Source organism: Nannospalax galili, unplaced genomic scaffold, assembly GCF_000622305.1.
Source record: "Nannospalax galili isolate Female #2095 unplaced genomic scaffold, S.galili_v1.0 scaffold127, whole genome shotgun sequence".
NCBI classification, from domain to species: Eukaryota; Metazoa; Chordata; class Mammalia; order Rodentia; family Spalacidae; genus Nannospalax; species Nannospalax galili.
The window spans coordinates 14,659,868-14,682,172 of NW_008360326.1; the positions used below are offsets into that span (position 1 = coordinate 14,659,868).

Consider the following 22,305-nt stretch of genomic DNA (forward strand, 5'->3'; position numbering starts at 1 on the left):
GATTTGAAAGTATTAAGGGTAATAAAGTTTCCAATTCCTGCTACTAATGTTAAAACCTATGCTAAGGTAATGTCTTGGCTACTGGGATTTGGAGATAGACTTCCAATTCTACTGTCCTCCTCCACATTTCCTGTGTATTGAACAATCCACAGTTTAGTTACTAAAACAAAATAAAACAACAAAACAAAAAAACACCACCTTGAAAGTTACTATATGAGTGTTTCTTTGTTCAGAATGCCAAATCGGAAACATAATACATTTATATAGCGTGAGAAAGGAAGCTTTGTCCAGGAAAATACGACAGTTTTCACATTGACACCTGTAGGAAACTCTTCAAGTTTCCTATAGGTGAGTTTCACTTCAAGGGGCTCTCTAGCCAGTGTCTCCTGTTTGCAGGGAGGTTGGGGAGATGGCTCAGTAGGTAAAGTGTCTGTCATGTAAGTACAAGGACCTGAGTTTGGATCCCTGACACCTACACGATGATTGTGATTGTTAACATCTGTAACCCCAGAACTGTAGGACAGGGGAGGAGGTAGTGAGGAAAGAAACAGGCAGACTCCCCCAGAGCTCGCCCCACAGCCAGTCCTAGACAACCAGTGAGTTCTAGGTTCAGCAAGAGATCCTGTCCCAAAAGATGAGACAGAGAGGGATAGCGGAAGACGTGGAAAAGCTGGTGTGGACCAATGACCAAGGTACATACACATGCACCACACACATGCACACATCCAACACACACATGCATATATACATATACACTACATACACACATGTACCACAGAGATGCACATACACACAAACACCACATATATCCACACACACTTGCACCACACACATACACACATACATCACACACATGTACCACACATACACATACACACATGCACTACACACATACATACTCACGCACCATAAACATGCACATACACACATACACCACACACATGCACACACATACACTATACACACACCACACACACACACAAAACACACATACACATACGTACACACCCACCACAGACACTTGTACTAAAAGGTGAAAAACAAAGTAATTTACCCCCCCCAAAAGATACTTTCTCTGCATTTTTTGCTGTAAGACTGCCATGTGGAATGCTTTTCTTCCTGTCTTCCTGGTCTGCTCTGCTCAGTACAGGTAAAACACTGCCCCATCTCATTTTCAGCTCTCTCTCTGTCTGTCTCTCTCTCTCTCTCTCCATTGTCTTTCTTTTTTCCTTTACTTTCTTTTAAAAAGCAGAAATGTTGGCACACAACTTACCTCCAGGAATAGCTCAGAGCCAATGGGAAATACATTACATTTCTGTACTCACTGGAGACATTCTGCAATCTCTGTATTCATGACCCCATAAGAACTAGATGATTTCAACCAAAATACAGCAAACAGCTCTGTACAGCGCACAGTAAAGACCATTTTGAATACCCATGATATGTACTCACATTCTGTGCTCCAACTTTTGCCACACAGAGATTTTACAATTACTAAAGGACAGCTTCAGCACATTAAAATTCATGCATGTTTATTTCCTAGGTTGAAAGGGATGTCAAATTACAGTAATAACAACTGGAAAATTCTTGTCCCATTTTGACATCAGAAAACACCTTCCAGCAGGAGTTATAAAACATCCTGGAAAGGATCCAAGAGAGCTGTTGACTTTTTAATCCTCCACTACAATTCTATTTCAGAATCTATGTCTCAGTAATTTGTTTTCAGAATGCTTTTTTTTTCCTTTTCATAGAAGTGGCCAGGTTAATACATCTGTTGAAATGAGCCATTAATGTAGGAGCCTTAGCTGTGATATCTGTCCATATGACTAGTTACATATTTCCAAAAGGAGACTTGCCCAATCTTGCATTTACTGACTCATTGTACACAATAGTTTTTATTGAATACAGATTTCCGGCTTTGTCAGACAGCATCCCCCAGAATTCTGCACACTCACCGAAGCATAGTTTTCAGACTTGTCTTCCACAAAACCAATCTGGCAGGGCGTCCTCTGATTCTGCAACCAGTATTCTGTGGACTCCAGCAAGCTGCCGCTGCGAAGGACCTGGGGGAACCCAGACACCTGCTCAGGGTTTATTCAGTAAGCTTTCCATCTACACAAGCATCGCTTTTGAAAAACAAAACAAACCAAACTGTAGGTGTGTTTTTTCTTTTCCTCTGAACAACCGGATAAGGAAAAAAATAAAAAGGAATTTCAGGACCCAGCACCGATAGAAAGTGTAAACTGTTCTACCAGAAACGGTTGAGCGCAACACATCGTTGTTCTTCTTGCCCTTACATTCAGTACCTGAAAACAGCCACGTAGGCTTCACTTTTGCATAATTTGCTATCCAGTGACTGAGGAGTAAGGCCCAGCTGGCAATGCTACATTTCATTTAGAACTAATGTTCTCTTATATACTACGATCGTTTTACATTTTAAAAATGTATGCTTTCCTTTTCGGTGCAATACTGATTAGTCTTTTGATTCTGGTAACATAGGCGCATTTCTAGAACTCTTTTAATATTTTATTTATTATTTTTATTTTATGTGTATTATTGTATTGCCTGCGTGTATGTAGATACACCCGTGTCTTTCAATGCCTGCTGAGGTCAGAAGAAGGCATTGGATCCCTTGGTACTGGAGTTATGAGTTATGAACGGTTGTTAGCTGCCGTGCGGGTACTGGCATTCAAACCCAGGTCCTCTGCAAGAGCAGTTAGTGCTCTTAAACACCGAGCCATCTCTCCAGTCCCACTTCTAGAACTCTTAAGAGTTAAAGATACCATGTAGTTAAAAATATGAGGAATAACTAATTTATATTAGAAAACAACTTTTTTCTATTAGAAATAGCATACAAAAAGGATAGCGGAACACTGGAATTAACAAGGCCAACTATGATTTACAATAAACTATTTTGGGTCTTGGATTTTATTTTATTTTTTAGTTATTTAATAACCACATTATTAGAAGAAGCATTTCATTACAGTATTAACAGATTCCGTAATAATTTCCAGAGAAAAGATGCATCTCTTTCAAAATTGGCTATAATTTTTTAGGTTCACACTTGAATTAATACAGTTATACAATATTGAACTCATTACAAACCCTATAAGACATAAAATTAAATGAAGTTTTAACCTTTAAAAAAGATCTCCATTTCATTTTAAAATATACTGTTTCATACAGAGAAACTCATTTTTAATGCAACTTACACTTAGATGTTTGCACATGTGTCTCTAATCTCTATACATCTGATCATTGCTAGTCACAGCCGTTACTTTCTGAGATTTTGACACCTGAGCATGGATATAAAGTCATTAGATAGATTTCAATGGTAATGTTTTTCACCTCTATTAATTAACATGAAGCAAATTTTTATGCTTCTTCCTCAAATATAACTCATGTTTTAAATTTGTTGATCTTTTGTGTGTATTTCATATAGAACATCCCAATCAATCTTATTCATCTATACACCCACATCCCAAATGGCACCTTCCCATAGCCCCCGACCCCACTGGAGCCCATATACTCTGTCATCCCTGTTACTGTCCACTGCGTTGTTGGCACCCCCAGCTGTTCCCCAGTGCTGGTCCATCCTCTGAATCTAGTCAGGATGTTCCTTGTTCTAGAAAGATCAGCTGTTCCTCATCTAGCAGCAATCAGTTCCCAATATTCCTTTAGATAAGATTGGGATCTGCTGTTCATTTTCTCAGTTCTATGGTGGGTTACTGTCTGGGAGTCTCTTGGGCCACCCTGACCAACAACTCAAAGGAACGTATCTCCTGGCTCTTGTTATGTAGCCTTTAGCTATACATATGGACTCTTAAAGAACTATATTGATCCCTCTAATCTTTGGTTATACTTTTCTTTTGGGTGTTTAAGACCATAGAGTTGACCCAGATGAACCAATTTATTTTTATTCTTAAGGTCATTTGAGGATCTGCTCCTCAGGGGTCACATGGGCTTGGGAGGAGCCCCTGACTCCTTTCCTTACCAGTTCCATCTATGTGAAGATAAGTCAAAGGTCCTGCTCTACAGTGGCTGGCTTCACTTGGAAGCTTGGAGGAAATGTTTCCTCTGTGTTGACTCTCCTCTTTGGAGAATGGACACTGGTTCAAGTCCATGTGGTGGGGTCTCCACAGCCTCGATCAAGAGGCCAGGTGACTCACCACAGATACAGGACATTTTGAGAGATGCTCTATAGTCCCTAGAACTTAGTTGACCTAGGAGGGCAAGAAGCCAAAACTGTCCTTTATGTCTCTCTGACCAAATTAGTATAGGCCTCAAAGTATGGCTGTTAAACATCCAAGAAGGTTATTTCCGCCATGCTGGTAGTTTTAATTACCATGTACCATGTAGATAAAGCTTGAGCAAAGACCAAAGGGTCTCAGATAAACCTTCCCTAGACATGTATTATGTCCCTTGAGCTAGTTGTATGTATAATTTGTCAGTAGGTTGTTTGATTAGTATGGTTCCCTCTGTATTTTTTTTTAAAAACTAGCTAGGCATTAATTATTTCCTGTATTGTCTAACCCTTCCACCATGGTTTCCCCATTAAAAGTGCCCCCATTTTTCCCATTTCTCCCTTCTCCTATGGTATCACTTCATTTGAGCTCCTTCTTTCCCTTTATTCCCAAGTTTCCTTGTATAATCCTCCTTCCTCCCTCCCCCTCCCCTTAAAATAACCTTATTTTTATCCATATCTCCCTTATTAATGCCTGCTTCCTACTGTTCCTGTAGTTATGTCTGGTTACATACTTATAACAATTTGGTACTAGGATCCACATATGAGGGAGAACATGCATCATTTTTTTTCTGAGTCTGTGTTACTTCTCTTAGTTTGACAGTTTCTAGTTTCATCCATTTACCTGCAAATTTCATGATTTCATCTTTCTTTACTGCTGAGTAAAACTTTATCATATAAATGAATCACATTTTCATTATCCACTCATCAGTTGAGGGATACTTAGGTTGCTTCCATCTTCTAGCCAGGAAAGATGCTGGCCCCAGCGGGTCTTGGATTTTAAAGCAAAGACCAAAAGCATATTTTGAAGACACAACGTGGTAAGCACCAAGTGACTCAAACTTTGAATATTACTTACCACTATCCAAATATTACATACAGTTCTTCTCATTTTATTTAAGATTTTCAGTATTATCATGGTAGTCTTTTAATGTTTATGTCTGTTAATTTGTGATTACTACCTTCACTTAAGCAATATAACATATTTGATCAATTTGGCTAATGCCTCTAAAATAGAATGACACTTCAATTGCAACAAAAGATGGTCTCTTATTCTGTAAATACAGAAATATATTAATTTTTGTTTCAGAATAGGGTTAATACATATAATTCTGAAACATTTTCTATAATATTTGTGTCTTATATGTGTGATATTACTTGTAAGCATCATCCCATTCAGTATTTACTGGTATCTAAGGATGAGAAATTTTCATCTTTCAGAATGATGTAAAGAGATGCTTTGCTGACGAGCAGGCATCTGAATAGTGAACTTGGTCCTGAGACTGGAGCTGGAGGAGGATCTTCCCAGTTCTTACAGGGCTAACCTAATCATGCTAAGACAGCACTTGCTGTTCTGACCCTCTTATCTCCTGAACATTCAACTGTATTTCCAGAAGCCCTGTGAGTTGTGGTGGTCCAGCAGACTGAGCGTGGAGGCTCAGCAGAGGAAGTTGTCTTCTCCTAAGTCAGATATTGATGAGATTTGCAGGCACTGGATAAAACTCATATTTTTCTCACTGAAAGGTTTAACTTTGTTTCCAAAATCATATACATTTCATAAATGCATATGTTATCAAGTGTCTATCATTTAAAAAATAGTGACCTTATGAAATTCTCCAAGAATCAATAAAAAGTTTTAAAGAAATAGGTAAACAGGGACTGCAAAATTAGACCAGTCAGTAAAGTGCTTGCTGGGTAACCATGAGGACTGAAGTTTGGTTCCCAGAGCCCACATGAAAAAGTCACTTCATCTCAAGGGAAAGGCAGCAAGGGATGACACCCGATGTCGTCTTCACACACATACACCTGCCTTCGGATTTTATGTTCTTTTACTGCCCAGACAGGAAATAAACAAAACAAAAATGAAAATTCTTTTTTTTTTTTTTGAGTTAGAAAGGTCAAGAACCATGGACCTAGATTAATGTCACTTCAACTAGAAAGAGCCTCTAAATCCACAAGCCCCACCCCCACTTCCATTTCTCACACTGAATACAGTCACCAAATCTGGATGGTTGAAAGGCTAGCTTAGTTATTACTAGCAGGATAGGTGGGGACACCTGACTTGAACTCTTGAGTCTGTTTCTGCCTCTGTAAATGAGCATCATAACAGCACACAGTGAGACCAGGGAACAGGTTCAAAGAAGAGCTTTGTGTGAAAACTGGTGTCCTGACTGTAGGCTGTTCTTTCAGAACATGGTGTGCTTGTATCTTGAAAAGAACTGCACACTTGGTCAAAATTTAGAAGCATTTCCCCTGAAATCAGTGGTTGAAATTCCTGTGTATGAAGGCAAATTTTCTCACTAATATTCTATTCCAAGGTATAATTTTAGTTGTGCATTTTGTAGGACTGACAGTCATAGCCAGTATCTTTTGCAGAATTAGAATGTATGGGAATTGAGATATTTTAAAATAAAACTTGTTTTTATGGAGATAGCATCTCTCTGTCACCCTAGCCATCCTGGAACACACTATGTAGACCAGGCTGGCTTCAGTCTCACAGAGATCAACCTACCTCTGCCTCCTGGGTGCTGAGACTAAAGGTATGTGTCACCACACCTTATATTGAATTTTTAAAAAAAAAAACACTCTACAGTTATTGCAGTTCTATTAATTCACAAATAAAGGCCTTTATAAAATGTACCATGTGGAAGTTAAAGACGTTGAGTCTCAGATGGTTTTGAGGCTTTCTGTTTCTGCTCCACATGGTTCAGAATGAGATCTTGGTTTTGGTGTTGAAGAAACCAGTGCTTGTTTGTGAATTCCCTTAACAGTGTTGCCTTCCATACCATCCAAATGATTTGATTCAGAGTCTGTTTCTAAAAAATTAAGAGTTATACAATTTGGGAGTCTTTTAGATAGACCCACTGAAGGGGTACTCCAGTTGCCTCATCCTGAGTCCCTGTTCAGCATGGAAGAAGCCAGAGTAGTATGTGTCCCTATTCCCTATTGGCAATTTGGGTAACCTCTTCAGAGGATGGTGTGATAAGAATAGGAGGTAGGAACTCCCTAGGCAGTTAGGGTAAAAAGACCGCAAAGAAAAGTAGCCAGTTTCTTGGCTAAAAGTCAAAATGTCCTTGGGCCTCTTAGCAACACACTCTGTTCCAAAGGCCAAAAATGTTGAAAGTATTTGGGAGCTTGTACCTAATCCTTAAAAGATTTTAGGGTTACCTCTTCAGAGAGGGGAATGTTAGAGTACCTAAAAGCCCCATAAAAATAAATAAATCAAAGAAGAAAAAATATTATCTGTTGTTTAATTTTTGTAAATGTATTTTAAAACTTTCATTTAATGTTAAATTTTCATGAAATTCCTAGGTGACATTTTTCTTTACTGAGAATTCTTATGCTACAAGTGACAGAATGAATGGAATTGATCCATTTAGCAAGTAATGTGAATATTGTAATTTCTCAGAGGCAGGCATGCTTTTAGGCCTCTTTGAGTTATCATTAAACAAACTGATGCCATGTAGTTCTGTTCCCTGCTTTTATCTCATCTGTAGGATTCGGATCTACATCTTTGAAACAAAACACTCATTAATCTCACATCCTAGGAAAATCAGAGCTTAAACTACCAGCACCAGATGAACAGGCTAGCAAATCCTGCTTTATAATGCAGCTCAAAAAACATTCTAAGCAGAATCATGTTTTCATCCTTTCAAAACTCACTCCCCCCAAATCAGGCTGTGAACCTTGTCTGTGTTCTGATAGACTAATGGGACATAGTACAACAACAAATGTCACAACAAAATGTCTCAACGGTCACATGAGCGGTTGAGTTATTTTGTTCCTAAGTCAATCTTAGAAGCTGAGATTTGCTGAATTGCAGTTCATTTAAGCCTTTCGGGGCTGGCTGAGTTACCATAGTTTCTTAAAGGCAGAGTGGGTGGTGTCAAAAGTAGCCAGTCACTGCCACCTTGAAATTCCCACGGCTAAGAAATTGGATGTCTGATATGAGGATGCTGAAAAAAAAGCCTGCTCTCTGCAGTGAGCAATTACTAGTATTTTCTTTTTTCTCTGTTTTCTATTTTCATGAGTGTGTGTGTGTAGTGTGTATGTGTGCATGCAGGTGTTTAGTATGTGTGTGGTCTTAGCACATGCTTGTGGTGGTCCAAGGTCAATATCTCGAACCATCTTTGATAGTGTTTCCCCTTCATTCATTGTGGCAGGCACTCTCGATCAAACCCAGAGCTCATCAATATGGCTGGTCTCACTATAAAGCTTATTCTAGAAATTCCCTACCTCTGCCTTCTGAGGCTAGAATTACAGGCAGCTGTGCCATGCCTACCCAGCACTTAACTGAGTGCTGGGGATCTGAATCTCAGTTCCCATATTTGTGTGGTACTGAGCTGTTTTCCCTACCCCATTAGTAATTATTTAGTATTGACATTTAATCACTGACCAAATGAAACTATATTGGGAACTGCAAGTTAAGGCTTTTACATAGTTGAATGAAACACATTTGTGGGGTAGACTACAAAAGCTAATATATGTACAAGGTATAAACAGCTCATGACATAGTAACATGCCTAACGACTAGTAGCTATCATAAAACTGTTATTATTATAGAGGTAGGGAATTTCAGAAACCTGTTGTAGGTAATCAGAGTGTTTTGTGTTCCAGTCCGACTCACTGCTAACTATCCACCTGTTCCCTCATGGCTACCGGCCTCAGTTTGCCATGGGAATACCATTAATATGGGTTACCAGAGCTGATGGCCACCCTGGAGCCAAGAATCATTTAACCTCCTTCCCTTTTACACTTCCTGATTCTCCACTTCTAAAGTACAGAAGAGTTCAGTAAAGGAGCTGGAGAGATGGGTCAGCAGATAGGGAAGCCTGGAGAGAAGGCTTAACAGTTAAGAACACTGGCTGTTTTTGTAGATAATCCAAGTTCTGTTCCCAGTATTCACATGGCAGCTAACAACTGCCTGTAATTCTGGCTCCAGGGGATCTATGCCCCTTTCTGGCCTCTGGAGGCACCTCAAGTACATGGTACAAACACACTCAGGAACATCACATACTCATGAAATAAATGAATAAATCTTTTTATGAGTCGAATGAGGAAATAAGGAGAGAGAATAAAAATGTCAACAAACCACCAAGCCTGGTGTGTTAAGTAATTTTAACCTGTGAAAAGCTTTTGGTTTAATGGTTTGGACAAAGGATTAGAAAAGGAGTACTCAAAAAAATATGTGCTTGAGCATTTAACACTTTTGAAGCTTTATGAATATAGGTCCCCGCTGAGACAGTCATCTTTGAGTGGGAAAAGAAAGACTCTTATCGGGCTCTCCATGGCTCATTTATTCATCTGCTATTTTTAGTTCTAGGCTTGCTTATTTCAAACAGAGAGCTGATAATGAATGTGCTGTGCATTCACACAAGTTTAAAATGATAATGGCACAGTTTATCTGACAATTTCACGTGTGTCCTGAATAGGGAAGAGCCCTTCTGCTTGAAAGTACAGCCACTTCCATTTTGACAGACAGAACCAAGATACAGACACTCAGCTTTGGAATAAGACAGAGGGGGGAAATGGGCTCATAAATTAGATGTGGTATTACATATTGCTGAGTTCATATGCACACACACACATACACACACACACTCATATATATATGAGTGTGTGTGTGTATGTGTGTGTTTCATTTCTAGAGAGAGAGAGAGAGAGTATATAAGAAATGAAACTTTGTGAGGATTTTTGCATCTATTTCATGATGACAAAGTCACTTCAGAAAGTTGTTCCAAGGCCCAAGTAAGATGTTTGGAAAACCTTTACCTTTTCATGGATAGGTAATAGAAATAAGATTGCTATCATTTCAAGAAGGCTGTGAAATTTACACTGTACTGATTGATCTTAACAGTTTCGGTATAGTTCCCACGTCTGACAAGTTCTCTTTCTTAGTTTGTAAAGTGCCATTATCTTTTGCTCTTTCTTCTCTGCTCTCATCTAGCCAATAGTCAACAGCAAATGTTCACTGAGCTCATCTGAGGTGAGGCATTGGGGATATTTTGATGAATAATCCAGCCACGGCAGCATACACTTATAATCTCAACACTAGGAGATGAAGCCAGGAGGATCAGCAGTACAAAACCAGCCTGGGCTACATGACACTGTATCAAACATGAAAAATGAAATAAATGAATAAAAGCCAACAGCCCTTCTAGAAAGAAAACTGAAGCCAAACAAATACTCTTGGTATCGTGATGACGGAAAAGGGGTGTTTGATCAATGACAATCCAGGTCAACAGGCAAAGGATGGAGTGGTCAGTCTTACCTGGGCTTAAGAGGCAGCAAAAGACCTTGTACTTGAGTGTGTGGCAAAGTGAGTTTGGGTGGCCTGGGGACAGCAGGGAAGCTGGGGAGGACATGCCTCTTCTTGCCTGGTTTTTCCTACTTTTCCCTAAGTTTTCCCTTCAGCTTGGTCTTCAGAATGTTTCTCCTTCCACTGTCCTCAGCCATTCTCTCGCAAAGTCCAGGACCTCACAGGGCATCAATTACCACCTGGGTGCACCTTACTCCAGCTCCAGCTTTGGCCTTTCTCAAGAGCATGGCTTTTCACACTTCTAAAGTTGGCCACTACACTCAAATCCTGTGGTTGTCTTGAACTCCCTCCCCAGCTGAATCTCTAAAGGAAATCTGACCGAGAAGAATGATTCTCCGTTACCTTGACTTGATATTTCTGTGCTAGTTGGAACACCTCTTTGCCTATATTTCTGTTTCTAAAATCTGCTCTCCAAAGTTGAATTTTTCTTTCATATGTAAGCATTAGCAGGTTTTCAACATGCATATTATGGTCTGCTCTCTGGATAATACAACAGTGACTAATATGAAACTGGTCTTCATACAGAGGGAGCCTAAAAATTGGAATGAGAGCCAAATAGCAAACAATGGGGTATTAAAATACACATGTTCGACTGCAGACGTGTCACCTACTATTGGGCTTCTCTCAGAAGTATGTTCTCTGTATCTGATGAGATATGCAATTCTGCAGTAGCTTCCATCTTAATGAGTGCTGTATGGTATGCTTGTCTGTACATATAAGGACTGATATTTAGCATAGAGTAAGAAGTTTCATTTGTTTAGAGCTATGAAAGAGATACAGTTTTCTCTAAGATCCATGTTCTCTTCTGCTGTGTGTGCTTGGTTGAGTTTACAGTGCCACCCATGAGTTTCCTCCCATTGAGAGGGCTCTAAGTTCAACTAGATTACTGTTGATTACCCCTCTCCCTGCCAGATAACAGTGCCACTACTGCAAAATTGAGGTGGTTTGCCATGCAGGTATTATGGTTATTAGGCTTTAGGGCTGTGTTGGACCATTGACTGTTTATCTCCCTTGGCAGTTTGCATATCATCACCTAGCACTATGATAGGCAAACTTGAGTTAGAAGGCTTCCAGGTCATTTCCTCCTCCATTCCTCCAAGTCCGATATCCTAAGTATGTTGTGCCTTCAGCATTAGGGTCTTATCTACTAATTCTGGGTGATAATGAAGAGGTTTGGCAATAGCCTGTGTTATTTTGGGAGTCTCCTGGACCCCCTTCACCAGCCACTCAAAGGGAGGTCTCTACAATCTGGCACAGTGTTCCATGCCAAGCAGCTCCCAGGTGTACATATGCACTAATGTTCCAACATTGTGTGTGCACTTCTTCTGGGGTTTCGAGATATCACATTTCCCTCTAGGTTCCCTAACTCTCCAATAATAACACCTGCCTCCCACCATCCTCCCTCTCCTGAGCCCCCCATGACCCCTTGCATGTCCTTTCCTTCTCTCCTTCCTGCCTAACACTCCCACTTCCCCCATCTCCCCCCCCCCGTGACACCTTTACACCTAAGGCTCATGGAACATAGAGGAACAAGGGGTAGAGAGAAAGCTTATGTGTCCCTCAACTCTCACCAGTAAAGCTTCCTTATACAACAGAGTGGGGTGCACACAGTAGACTACAACCGACCAAGTTTTAAAGAAAAAGAGACTGCAGAGTATAGGCTAGCACCCCTATATGGAACCTCATCCACCATGGCTCAGGTACCATTGCAGAAGAGGGGGCAGAAAGATTGTAAGAGCCAGGGCTGGTGGATGAACAGAGGGAAGCAGAGGCTTTCAGGTCACTGGAAGCTTGCACATGTGAACTTGTGGCAATGGTGGCATCAAGCACAGGACCCATGTCAACTCAATTAAACAAGGGCCCAGAGGGGAGAAGAGAAATAGGTGGCGGGCTGGCACTAGACTGAGAACTATTGGAGACTTATTGATCCTGGGTGAGGGAGAGTGTGACTTACATACAATCTCTAGATGGACTAACTAGATGCCAGTGGACGAATTTACACTGAAGGACATTTGGGTACAAATGCCTGAATGGCTAGGACTTAATGTATGACAGAATACATGAGGTCTGGTGGGGGGATGGATGGGGGAGGAGGAGGTCTAAATTTGATTAAGAACTATTGTATGAAATTACAAATGTGCGATAAAAATATTTATATAAAAATGCATATGTAACTTCAAATGATGGTATATATGATGAGGAAGCCCACGTAGAGCCATAATAGCTAGCAATGGGAATGAACTAAATATTTGTATCCCTCTAAAATTCACATGTTGGTACTCGATCCCTCATATGTTTCCACTGATTAGTGAGCTGGGCTCCACTCTTACCAAGTGGCTCAATGTCTTTACACAGCAGCTCCACAAGCTCTTTCTTCTTTTCACAGTATGAAGACATATCACTTGGTGCCATGATGAGAAACAGGCCTCACAAAGACACCAGGGCAGCTGACAATGGACTTCTCAGCCTCCAGGCCAGTGAGTACTATTACTGGCGCAAATAAATTAACCTATCTATGGCTTTTATTCTAGATACATGAATGTCTTAAGACAGGATTAATACATGACAGGAAGGCTGGGAACCCACAAAATTCCAGCTCATTCATGTTCTGTCTCTTTTCTTCTAGCCCTCCTATCTTTCAGATCTACCTAGATCACTAAAACCAGGTAGACTAGCAAGGTAGAGTCAGAAGACACATCCAGTTACAAATCCCAGTTCTTCTGTTTGTTCATTCTAAGGCAAGACCTACTACTCGGGATGAGTTAGTTTTCCCACCTACAATGGAAGGATGGCATTCCTGTGCACAGCGAAGGCTGTAGAAATGATGGGTGCACATAGTATTGGGTTATTTACAAGCTCATATCTATTATGGTTATTATTATAATTATTGGTGTTATGTATTCCTGTCTCATGATTTTAAACTCAGTTAATTTGACTGACCCAAGAAAGATTCATAGGGATCTTCAAATCTTATCAGAACTAGTATAGGTCCTACAAAACTGTGGGGAAGGGTAATATTGCTACAGCTGAGCCCAAACTTTTATGAGCTTATTGCCAAACCAGAACCTAGCTCTCAAGATAGATGTCAGGGCTGAAGAGATGGCTCAGCAGTTAAGAGCACTGGTCGAAGCACCCACAGAGCAGCTAACAACCATCTATAACTCCAGTTCCAGGGCATCTGATATCTGCTGCTTTCTTCTGGCCTCCATAGGCATTGCACCCATGGGCACACTTATATACATGCAGGCAAAACATTCAGACACATAACATAAATTAAATTTAAAAAATTTAAAAAGATGGATGCCAACTCAGATCCCATCTGCTAATCACTTGGGATCAATTGATGGGCAGTCATCAGTCTCCAATGCTGAATGCATTGCACTTTCCCAGGTAGCTTCATTTTTGATTCTTGTTCTCTGAACACCCTCTCTTGTGATGAATAGTGAACTCACAGGCTCCATCAGAGCCTTTGTGATGCACAGTTCTCCTTCATACCGTTTCTGCTGCCCTGTTCATGTTGATTACAGTTCATTCTCAGACATCATCATCCAACAGGAATGGAGCCTGGCTCCAGTGTAAAATATGTCTCCATCCTTGTGAAATCTTTATAATGAAACAATATTTCTGCTTCAAAATACTGGAATGTGGATGCATGTCTTTTCCATTCTAATACACATTAGAATCCTGTGAGAACAAGAATATCTCACTCAGCTTTTAAAACTATTTTATGTGTGCATGTGTTTTGCTGGATATGTGTACTATGGGTGTGCAATGCCCACCGAGGCCAGAAGAGCGTGTCAGATCCCCTGAAACTGGAGTTATGGATGTTTGTTAGCTGTTATGTAGGTGCTGGGAATCTAACCTGGGTTCTCTGGAAGAACAGCTAGTGCTCTTAACCCATCACTCAAATTAATCCTGTGTATCTACCACTATATTGTTTCCACTGACCAAATTCTTGAAGTTTAAGCACCAAATTCTCTCATATTTGAAATAATACAAATTACAAGTTTTCTTTCCAATTACTGTGCATCCAAAAGAAATTTGGGCTTTTTAATTATGAGATTTTTTTTAAATTCTAAGAAAATTCAAAGCTCAACCTATGACATGATTTTTACATGTCTCCAGGAATTTTTGTTAAACAGTAACAAAGATTTTATGTGTAGTATCCATTTTCTAGTCCTATATAATCAATACATTTAATTTTTTCATTATCATAAGATTAAAGATATGAGCTGTTTGTGGTAGCACGTGCCTTAAATCCCAGCACTTAGAAGACAGAGGCAGGCAGATCTCTGTGAGTTCAAGACCAGCCAGATCTATATAATGAGTTCTAGGCCAGCTGGGGCTACAGGGAGACCCTGTTTCAAAAAAAAAAAAAAGATATGAAATAGCGTCAAAGAGTAGGGGGTGATGTCACACAATATTCTCTTTCCTTAATGCATGAATTGTGATTAATGATGGATTCTGCTTAAAATTAGCTACATGCCTCATCTGAACAGGGAATTTTATTTCAAAAGAGTAAGTTGTTATTTCTCTCTTCCTTAAATAGGTAGTCTTTGAGACATTTTAGGATGAATAATGATTTTTAGATTGAGACATTAATATTCTCATCTGTGTTGAGGCTTTTCAGAGCTCTGGAGGGGCCATCCCAGAGTAGGCTCCCCTGGCTGGCTGCTCATTCAGGGGTTCCAAACATGTGTTATGATGTGGATATATTTGGAAGCACGGCCCAAAATAATCATCCCTTCAAATGTGACACAAAATGTAAATGAATGCATATTGGAGATGAAATAAAAACAAGAGGGGGCCAAGGAGGAGAGGAAGCAGAGGGGCGATTTCAACACCCACACGCCACCCAGACAAGGCTCCCTGAGTTGCCATTGCTTTTCTATCCAACTCAATATACTTTCATTGCACAGGAAGACTACACCACAGGGGGCCATTAGATCTAAACAGTGAGTGGTAAAGGGGCCACGGAGCTGCTGGGCATGAAGGTAGGGATTAGGGACCTGTTGCCTATTTGCTTGGCAATATGTCAATTCTCCTGACACAAATGTTTTCTTAAGAGAGCACTGCATTCCTGTGCCATTTGCCCCTTATGATGAAAAGTTCTGTGAGTCAAAATAAATGTATCTGTTTGTGTATCCACCAGGACAAATATCCATAAAACCACCCATCATCCTTCCAATCCTGGGCCTTAAATGTTGACCCAGACTTAGCCCTTGGAACTTCTTGATGAAATCTGTTTTTCCCAGGATGTCACGTGTCTGAAATCAGATAGTACAGAGAAATTTGTGTGGTCAGTTCACTTCACTAGGCAAAATGAGTTTAAAATTCATCTGTGTTGCTGTGTGTACTTATTAGTGAGTTTGTTTCCTTTTATTTTTGGATATACAAGGAATTCTTTTTGCAATTTTTTATTGAATTTTTGTGTATTTCATAAAGAACATCTTAATCATCTTTATATCCCCTTCCCCAGTCCTCCAACAGCCATGCCTCACTAGAATTCACACATTCTGTTATTTGCGTTAAGGTCTATCATGTCAAGCTGGTGTCCCCAAATGTCCCTCAGTGTAAGTTCACCCGCTGAGGTCTTGTCAGCCTATCTAGAGTCCCTCCCTTAAAGAAGATCAGCTCCTCTTCACCCAGCAGTAATCAGCTGCCAATAGTTCTTTAACTAAGATTGGGGCCTGCCGTCTACTTCCACAGCTCTGTGCTGGGTTTTTTATCTGCTTGAGTTTACATGGGTCTTGCGCATGCTGACCCCATTGCCATAGGTTCATATGAGCAGGTTCCCAGGAGCCTGTAGGACTCTATTTCAATATGGTCATGCACTACCTCACTAGCTCTTACAATCTTTCTGCCCCACCTCCTTTCTGCAATGGTACCTGAGCCCTGGGTGGGTAGAGCCCTGTTCAAAGACCTACATTCTGCAGACTCTTATTCTCTATGCTTTGGCCATTTGTGACCTTTTATTTTCCTGGCCCTCTGTTACATGAAGGATCTTCATTGATGAGAATTGAGAGATGCATTAGTGTTCTCTTTACCCCTGTTCTATGTTCTATGAGCTTTATGTGTAGAGGTTGTATTGTATATGTGTCACTTAGGTTTTAGCAATTCATAGAAAATCTCTGTGCCTATGATCAGTTGTGGAACTGTAATAATCTCTGTTGCAAAAGAAGCCTCTTTGATGCATGGTGACTTGTCTATAAATATAAGGATTCATATTTTGCACATAGTAAGAAACTACATCTGTGTAGGGATATGACAGCCTTGGGGTTTTCTCTAAGATCTATGACCTTCCCAGCCATCTGTATTTGGCTATGTTTACAGTACCAGACATGCGTTTTCTCCCAGAGTGGACTTTAATTTCAATTAGGTAGCTTTTGATTACCGGCAAATAAAAATGCCACTACTGCACTGATGTTGTTTGCTGTGCTGGTGTTTCTCCTTAAAGCTGGGGTTGGACCATCAACTGATGTTTTCCCTTAGAAGCTCGCACGGTGCTTTCCAAATCTAAGGGAGCTAGCTTTCAGGGGATGTGATTTCCAGGTCAGTTTGAGCTCTATGGCTCCAAATTCTGAGTCCAAAGGATATCCTTGTGTGACGGCTAATCTTCTGTGTCAACTTGACTGGATTTGGGATTAACTGAAATGAGAGAGATCTTCTTAATTGGATCATCTGAAGCTGGAAGACACGCCCTAAATGTGGGTGTTACCTTCTGATGGCAGCCAGTATAAAAGACCAAGGCAAAGGAGAATGCCAGGCTTCTTGCTGCTTGCCTTCTCTCGCTGGTGAGTTTGTCTTGCTGCTGTAGACTGAAGACTAGCTGATCTTTTGGAATTCGTCAGATCTCAGCACCAGATTGGGACTACTGAGACATCCAGCCTTATGGACTGAGCGACTACAGATTCTCAGCATCTCCAGTGTGGTGCAGCCATTGTTGGACTACTTGGACTCTATCCTGTGAGCTAAGCTGATAAATCTCTATACATATATATTCGTTCTACCGGTTCTGTTTCTTTGGAGAACCCTGACTAATACACCTTCCTTTAGATTTCTGGGAGGCAATAAGGACTTTGGCAATAGCCTGTGTAATTTTGGGAGTATCTTGGACTGCCCTAGCCAACAACTCAAAGGAAGATTTCTCCTAATTTGGCACTGTTTCCTATTCTGTAGTGTTCAACTATACAAGGAATTTTAAAAGTCTGTTTATTAGTTGAAAGACATTTGCTTGTTTCTAGTTTTTGGCAGATATAAATAAACATGCTATAAATATTTACACAAGGTTTTGTCTGAATTTAAGGGGTTTTGTCATTGTTGTTTTTGTTTTATTTTGTTCTGGCTGGGTAAACATCTGGGAATGAGAGTTATCCAGTATTATGGAAACTTTACAAATAACTGAGGAAACTTCCTCTAAAGTGAATTTACCTATTTTTATTTCTGTTGGCAAATAAGGAAATCTATGCTGTTCCATGTTCTTGTCAGCACTTGCTACTGTAAGTTTTTCCTTTTAAATCGAATTCATCCATCCTAACAGGTGCAAAGTAATATTTCTCCATGGTTAGTTTTCTTCTTAGATTTAGGAGACTTTTCCCTTTTAAAATACTTCTAAAATTAAAATTTTAGTTTGCATTCCATATTAGATTGGTTAATGCTGCCCTTAGAAGCTGTGGGTTATTTTTTAAAAAGTTAGTGCCAGATGTGGGATGCCTCATATGAGCTGTTGGTTAAGGAGGCTTCAGAGGGCCCTCCCCACAGACAATAGAGGCTTCTGCCATTCCTCCTGGCTGCCCATCAGACTAGATCATACAGTCCTACTGCTGAAAACATCATACATACTGATTTTGAGAAATAGAGAATTGAAGATGGAACTGAGTTAGAGGCAACCCCTCTACTATTTTAATGTAGGAAGGTGCTAGGAAGGCTCCTGAGAAAGAAAAAGCATCAATGGTTTTACCCAGGTATAAACCCTGCAAATTACAATACAAACCTGCAAGGTTAAGTATGCACATTCATGTAATAGTGTCATGACAGTTGTGAAGGTAACCAACTGCTCTGATTGGTGTCTAGGCTTGTTTCAAAGGAAGGTTTATGTCTTAGTTGGCTTTTCTGTTGCTGTGATAAACACCATGACCAAAAGCTACTTGGGAAGGAAAGGGTTTATTTCATCTTACACTTCCATCTGCCAGTAATAGTCCATTACTGAGGACAGTCAGGAAAAGAATTCAAGGCAGGAGCCTGGAGTAGACTGTGAAGGAAAGTGGCTCCCAGCTTGCTCTCTAGCTCAAGCTTAGCTAGCTTTCTTATGCAGCCCAGGCCCACTTGCCTAAGGGTGGGGCCATTCACATCAATCATCAGTCAAGAAGATCTCTCACAGACATGGCTGCAGACCAAACCTGTTCATGGAAATTGCTTCAACTGGATCAAAAGTTCCCTCTGCCCAGGTGACTGGATTGTTTCAAGTTGACAAAAAAACTCTGTAAACCCATTAAAAAACAGATGTCAAGGGAGATCATAAACTCTGGGTGGGGGCAGAGAATATTGTTGTCTAGATAAATTGACATAATATCAAACTGCCTTCTTAAATATTTGTTTAATTTTTTACATTTTTTATTCATTTGTTTATTTATGTATGGGCCCAATTGAGTATGCACAGTACATGTGCACAATACACGTGTGGAAGTCATGTGCACAGTACATGTGTGGAAGTCAGAGGGCAACTTGATAGAATCAATTCTCTCCTTCTACCATGGGAATTCTAGGGGTCAGACTCAGATCATCAGGCTTGGAGCCAAGTTCCTTTGCCCACTGAGTCGTCTTGCTCGCCCCAATATTTAATATTCATACCCATAGACAAAGTCTATTCTCAGTCCCACCAGAGAAGCTTCTTTGCAGTGAACAGTAGTGAATTCAGAGAATTGTGACTGTGCCTGGTTATTAGAATAAGGGATGATTAAGGCCTCAGTCCTAAGCAAGACATTTACACCACCCTTCTAAGGCTCAGGAAACATTGTAGAAGAGGGGATGGAAAGAATGTAAGAGGCAGAACATACAAGCTACACAATGCCATCTTCTGGGCATGACACGTCCATTACAATCAACTCACAATACCTGCAGTTGCCTGCACTGAGCCTGCACAAGAGCGGCCTTGTCAAAGTCAGGCATGGATGGGAAAGGAATTCGTGGGGCCCTACCTCCTACTGTCCAAGTATTGACTGTTGGTAGAGGGGAAGTCATTACCTTCAGTTGGCTATCCTACCAGGCTCCAATGGATAGCTTCAAACCCATGGTCACACAGATGGCCTTGGTTAAACTCCCCAGGTCATAAAACAAAAGAAAAGGACATAAATATGGGAAAAAAGACTTGTAGGGAGGAGAGTGGTATATAAGGGTGGAAGGGTAATAAGAAAGGGTGGAGGTGATAGCAATCGAAACACATTATATACATATATATGTGGAATTGTGAATATAATTAATAAAGCATATTTAAAAGCATGTGTTGGATTATATATTGATGTTAACTCGGGAATGCCATTGTAGAAGGATAAGGCCATCCATTTACTCACTTTCCTCCGCTCAGCTACTTATGCCCTTGTTGGTGTTCCACTAGGCATTGCTTATTTAACTGGGGAATCAGTGGACAAAACATGATTTGGAACATACATAGAGTCTTGCTTTTTAAAAATATTTTATTTATTAGTTTTTATCTTATGTGTATGAATGTATTGCCTGCATGTGTGTAAGTGCACAGATGTTGTGCAATGCCCGTGGAGGTCAGAAACAGGGCATCAGATTCCCTGGAACTGGAGTTATAGACAGTTGTTAGCCATCATATGGATGCTGAGACTCGAACCTGGGTCCTCTGAAAGAGCAGCCAGTCCTCTTAACTGCTGAATCATCGATTTTATTCTACTGTGGTAGGACAAAAATCAAATGAACTACTTGATAAACATTTTTGTGAGATAACGAAAACCGCAGGGGAGATCAATATCAGATGAAGGCATAAAAAAGCAAGAGATACTGTTTTGGAAAGTAGGCTTTTCTAGACTACAATACAGAAATTTTGGGGACTGTAAAGATAACGTTGACTAGAGGTCTGAATGAAGTGAGGTGTCAATCACACTTTCATCTGTGAAAAAAAACAGTGTTTCAGTTAGAGGCCAGGACATAGACAAAGCTCAAAGCAGGAGTATGAATTGAAGGACAACTAAGAGCCCATTATGGCTGGGGCAGAGGGGAATGGAAATGGAGTTCTACAGAAGTAGGAAAAGAACCTTTATTTTTTGATAAGAAGTTAGCTGTTGGAAGAGGGTGAGTCAATTTTCTTTAAGGGTATGACCCCTGGTGGGTCGAATATGCTTCAGGGCATGGACCCATACTCACGGTTATTTTGTCAACACAAACTACTGTATGGGCTGAAAAAAATGAGCTAACAAAGTTGGTGGAGGTAGGGGTGGATCTGAGAGGAGATGGAGAGGAAATGAATGAATATGACCAAAATGCATTGTATGAAATTCTCACAGAATTAATGAAATATTATCTGAATAAAAAGAAGAAATTTGTACCTAAGCTGGGCCAGAGAATTTTTAATGTGGTGAAGCATGTTAAGAATTTTTAAAAATCTTTTTATTATAATTTTGGAATGTCTAGTCAGTGGATTAATTAGTGCTTAATTAGTGAATTATGTTTTATAATAGCTGAAAAGCCTAACACACACAATCACACTTGCATATGTACACATACACAAGCCTAGAGTTCAGAGGATTTTGCACAATTTTATACATTTAAGTTCCTATTAGTTTACTTTTACACAATGTATGCAATACACTCATTACACATAAAATAAAAATAAAATGAAAACAAAAAACAATTACATGCATGAAACCAAACTCCACCCCCCAGGTGCAGACACACTCTGTGCAGGTGCAGAAGGTGAAATATGCCTTGGCCAGCTTTCCTTTTGGAGTCGTTTGTTCTCCACTGATGGATAAAATACCTTTCCGTTATTCAAAGGAAAACTGTCAATGTCTATTCAAAGCACACTGAACTACTGAGCAGAAACAATGACAAAAAAGGAATAAAATCATTGTGCAGAAGGAAAAGGGGTGTGGAAAATCTGTTCTTAGTAAGTTAATCAAATGCTAAGGGAGAATTTCCCCTCAGTGTTAATTTTATTGGATGAATGAGTCCTTATGTATTAGCCTCCTTTGAAAAAAAGAAAGAGAACTGGATTCCAAAGATGCATAAATATTATCCAGGGGATGTACTTTGTAATTCTGTTTGGATGGATGTGAAAGATTCTTGAATTATACTATAGATACCTCCTAAGTCTTAGATGTGTTCTAATTGATTATTAGGAAAGTACCTGAAAATAATGGAGTTCTTTGGCATTTAGAATTAAACAGTTCTTCATTATCAAGGCAAAAGCAAAGCCTAAAGAGTTACCAGGTGATAGGAATCCTCAGAGGAAATGTCTACAAAGGGAAAGGTTGCTGGTAGACTTGCAATACATTCTGCCTCTTGCTGCAGAGGTAGATGAGAAACACCCCAGGAATTACAGGCATGTTTTATAGACTGATGACTGACTTCGGATAAATCAATTTTTATAACACTAGAGTTCTTATATATGGAATGCTTTTAGAAATAGCAATTGTTCTGACTAAACTTGTTACTGGTAAATAGTGTGAAATATATTTATTTTATAAAACATTAATGTTATATAAGGATGTAACAGTGTAAA

General features: G+C 39.9%; 1 protein-coding gene across 5 annotated transcripts in view; it reads right to left on the minus strand.

Moving 5' to 3' along the window:
- The window catches only part of Sphkap (SPHK1 interactor, AKAP domain containing), a 153,343-nt gene that overhangs the window by 109,537 nt on the left and 21,501 nt on the right, over positions 1-22,305 (minus strand). For all 5 annotated transcript variants that reach the window (XM_008825864.2, XM_008825865.1, XM_008825863.1 and 2 more), the window contains exon 2: positions 1,956-2,063. In XM_008825864.2, the coding sequence (XP_008824086.1) occupies positions 1,956-2,063 (108 nt within the window). The remainder of the gene's footprint in view (positions 1-1,955; positions 2,064-22,305) is intronic.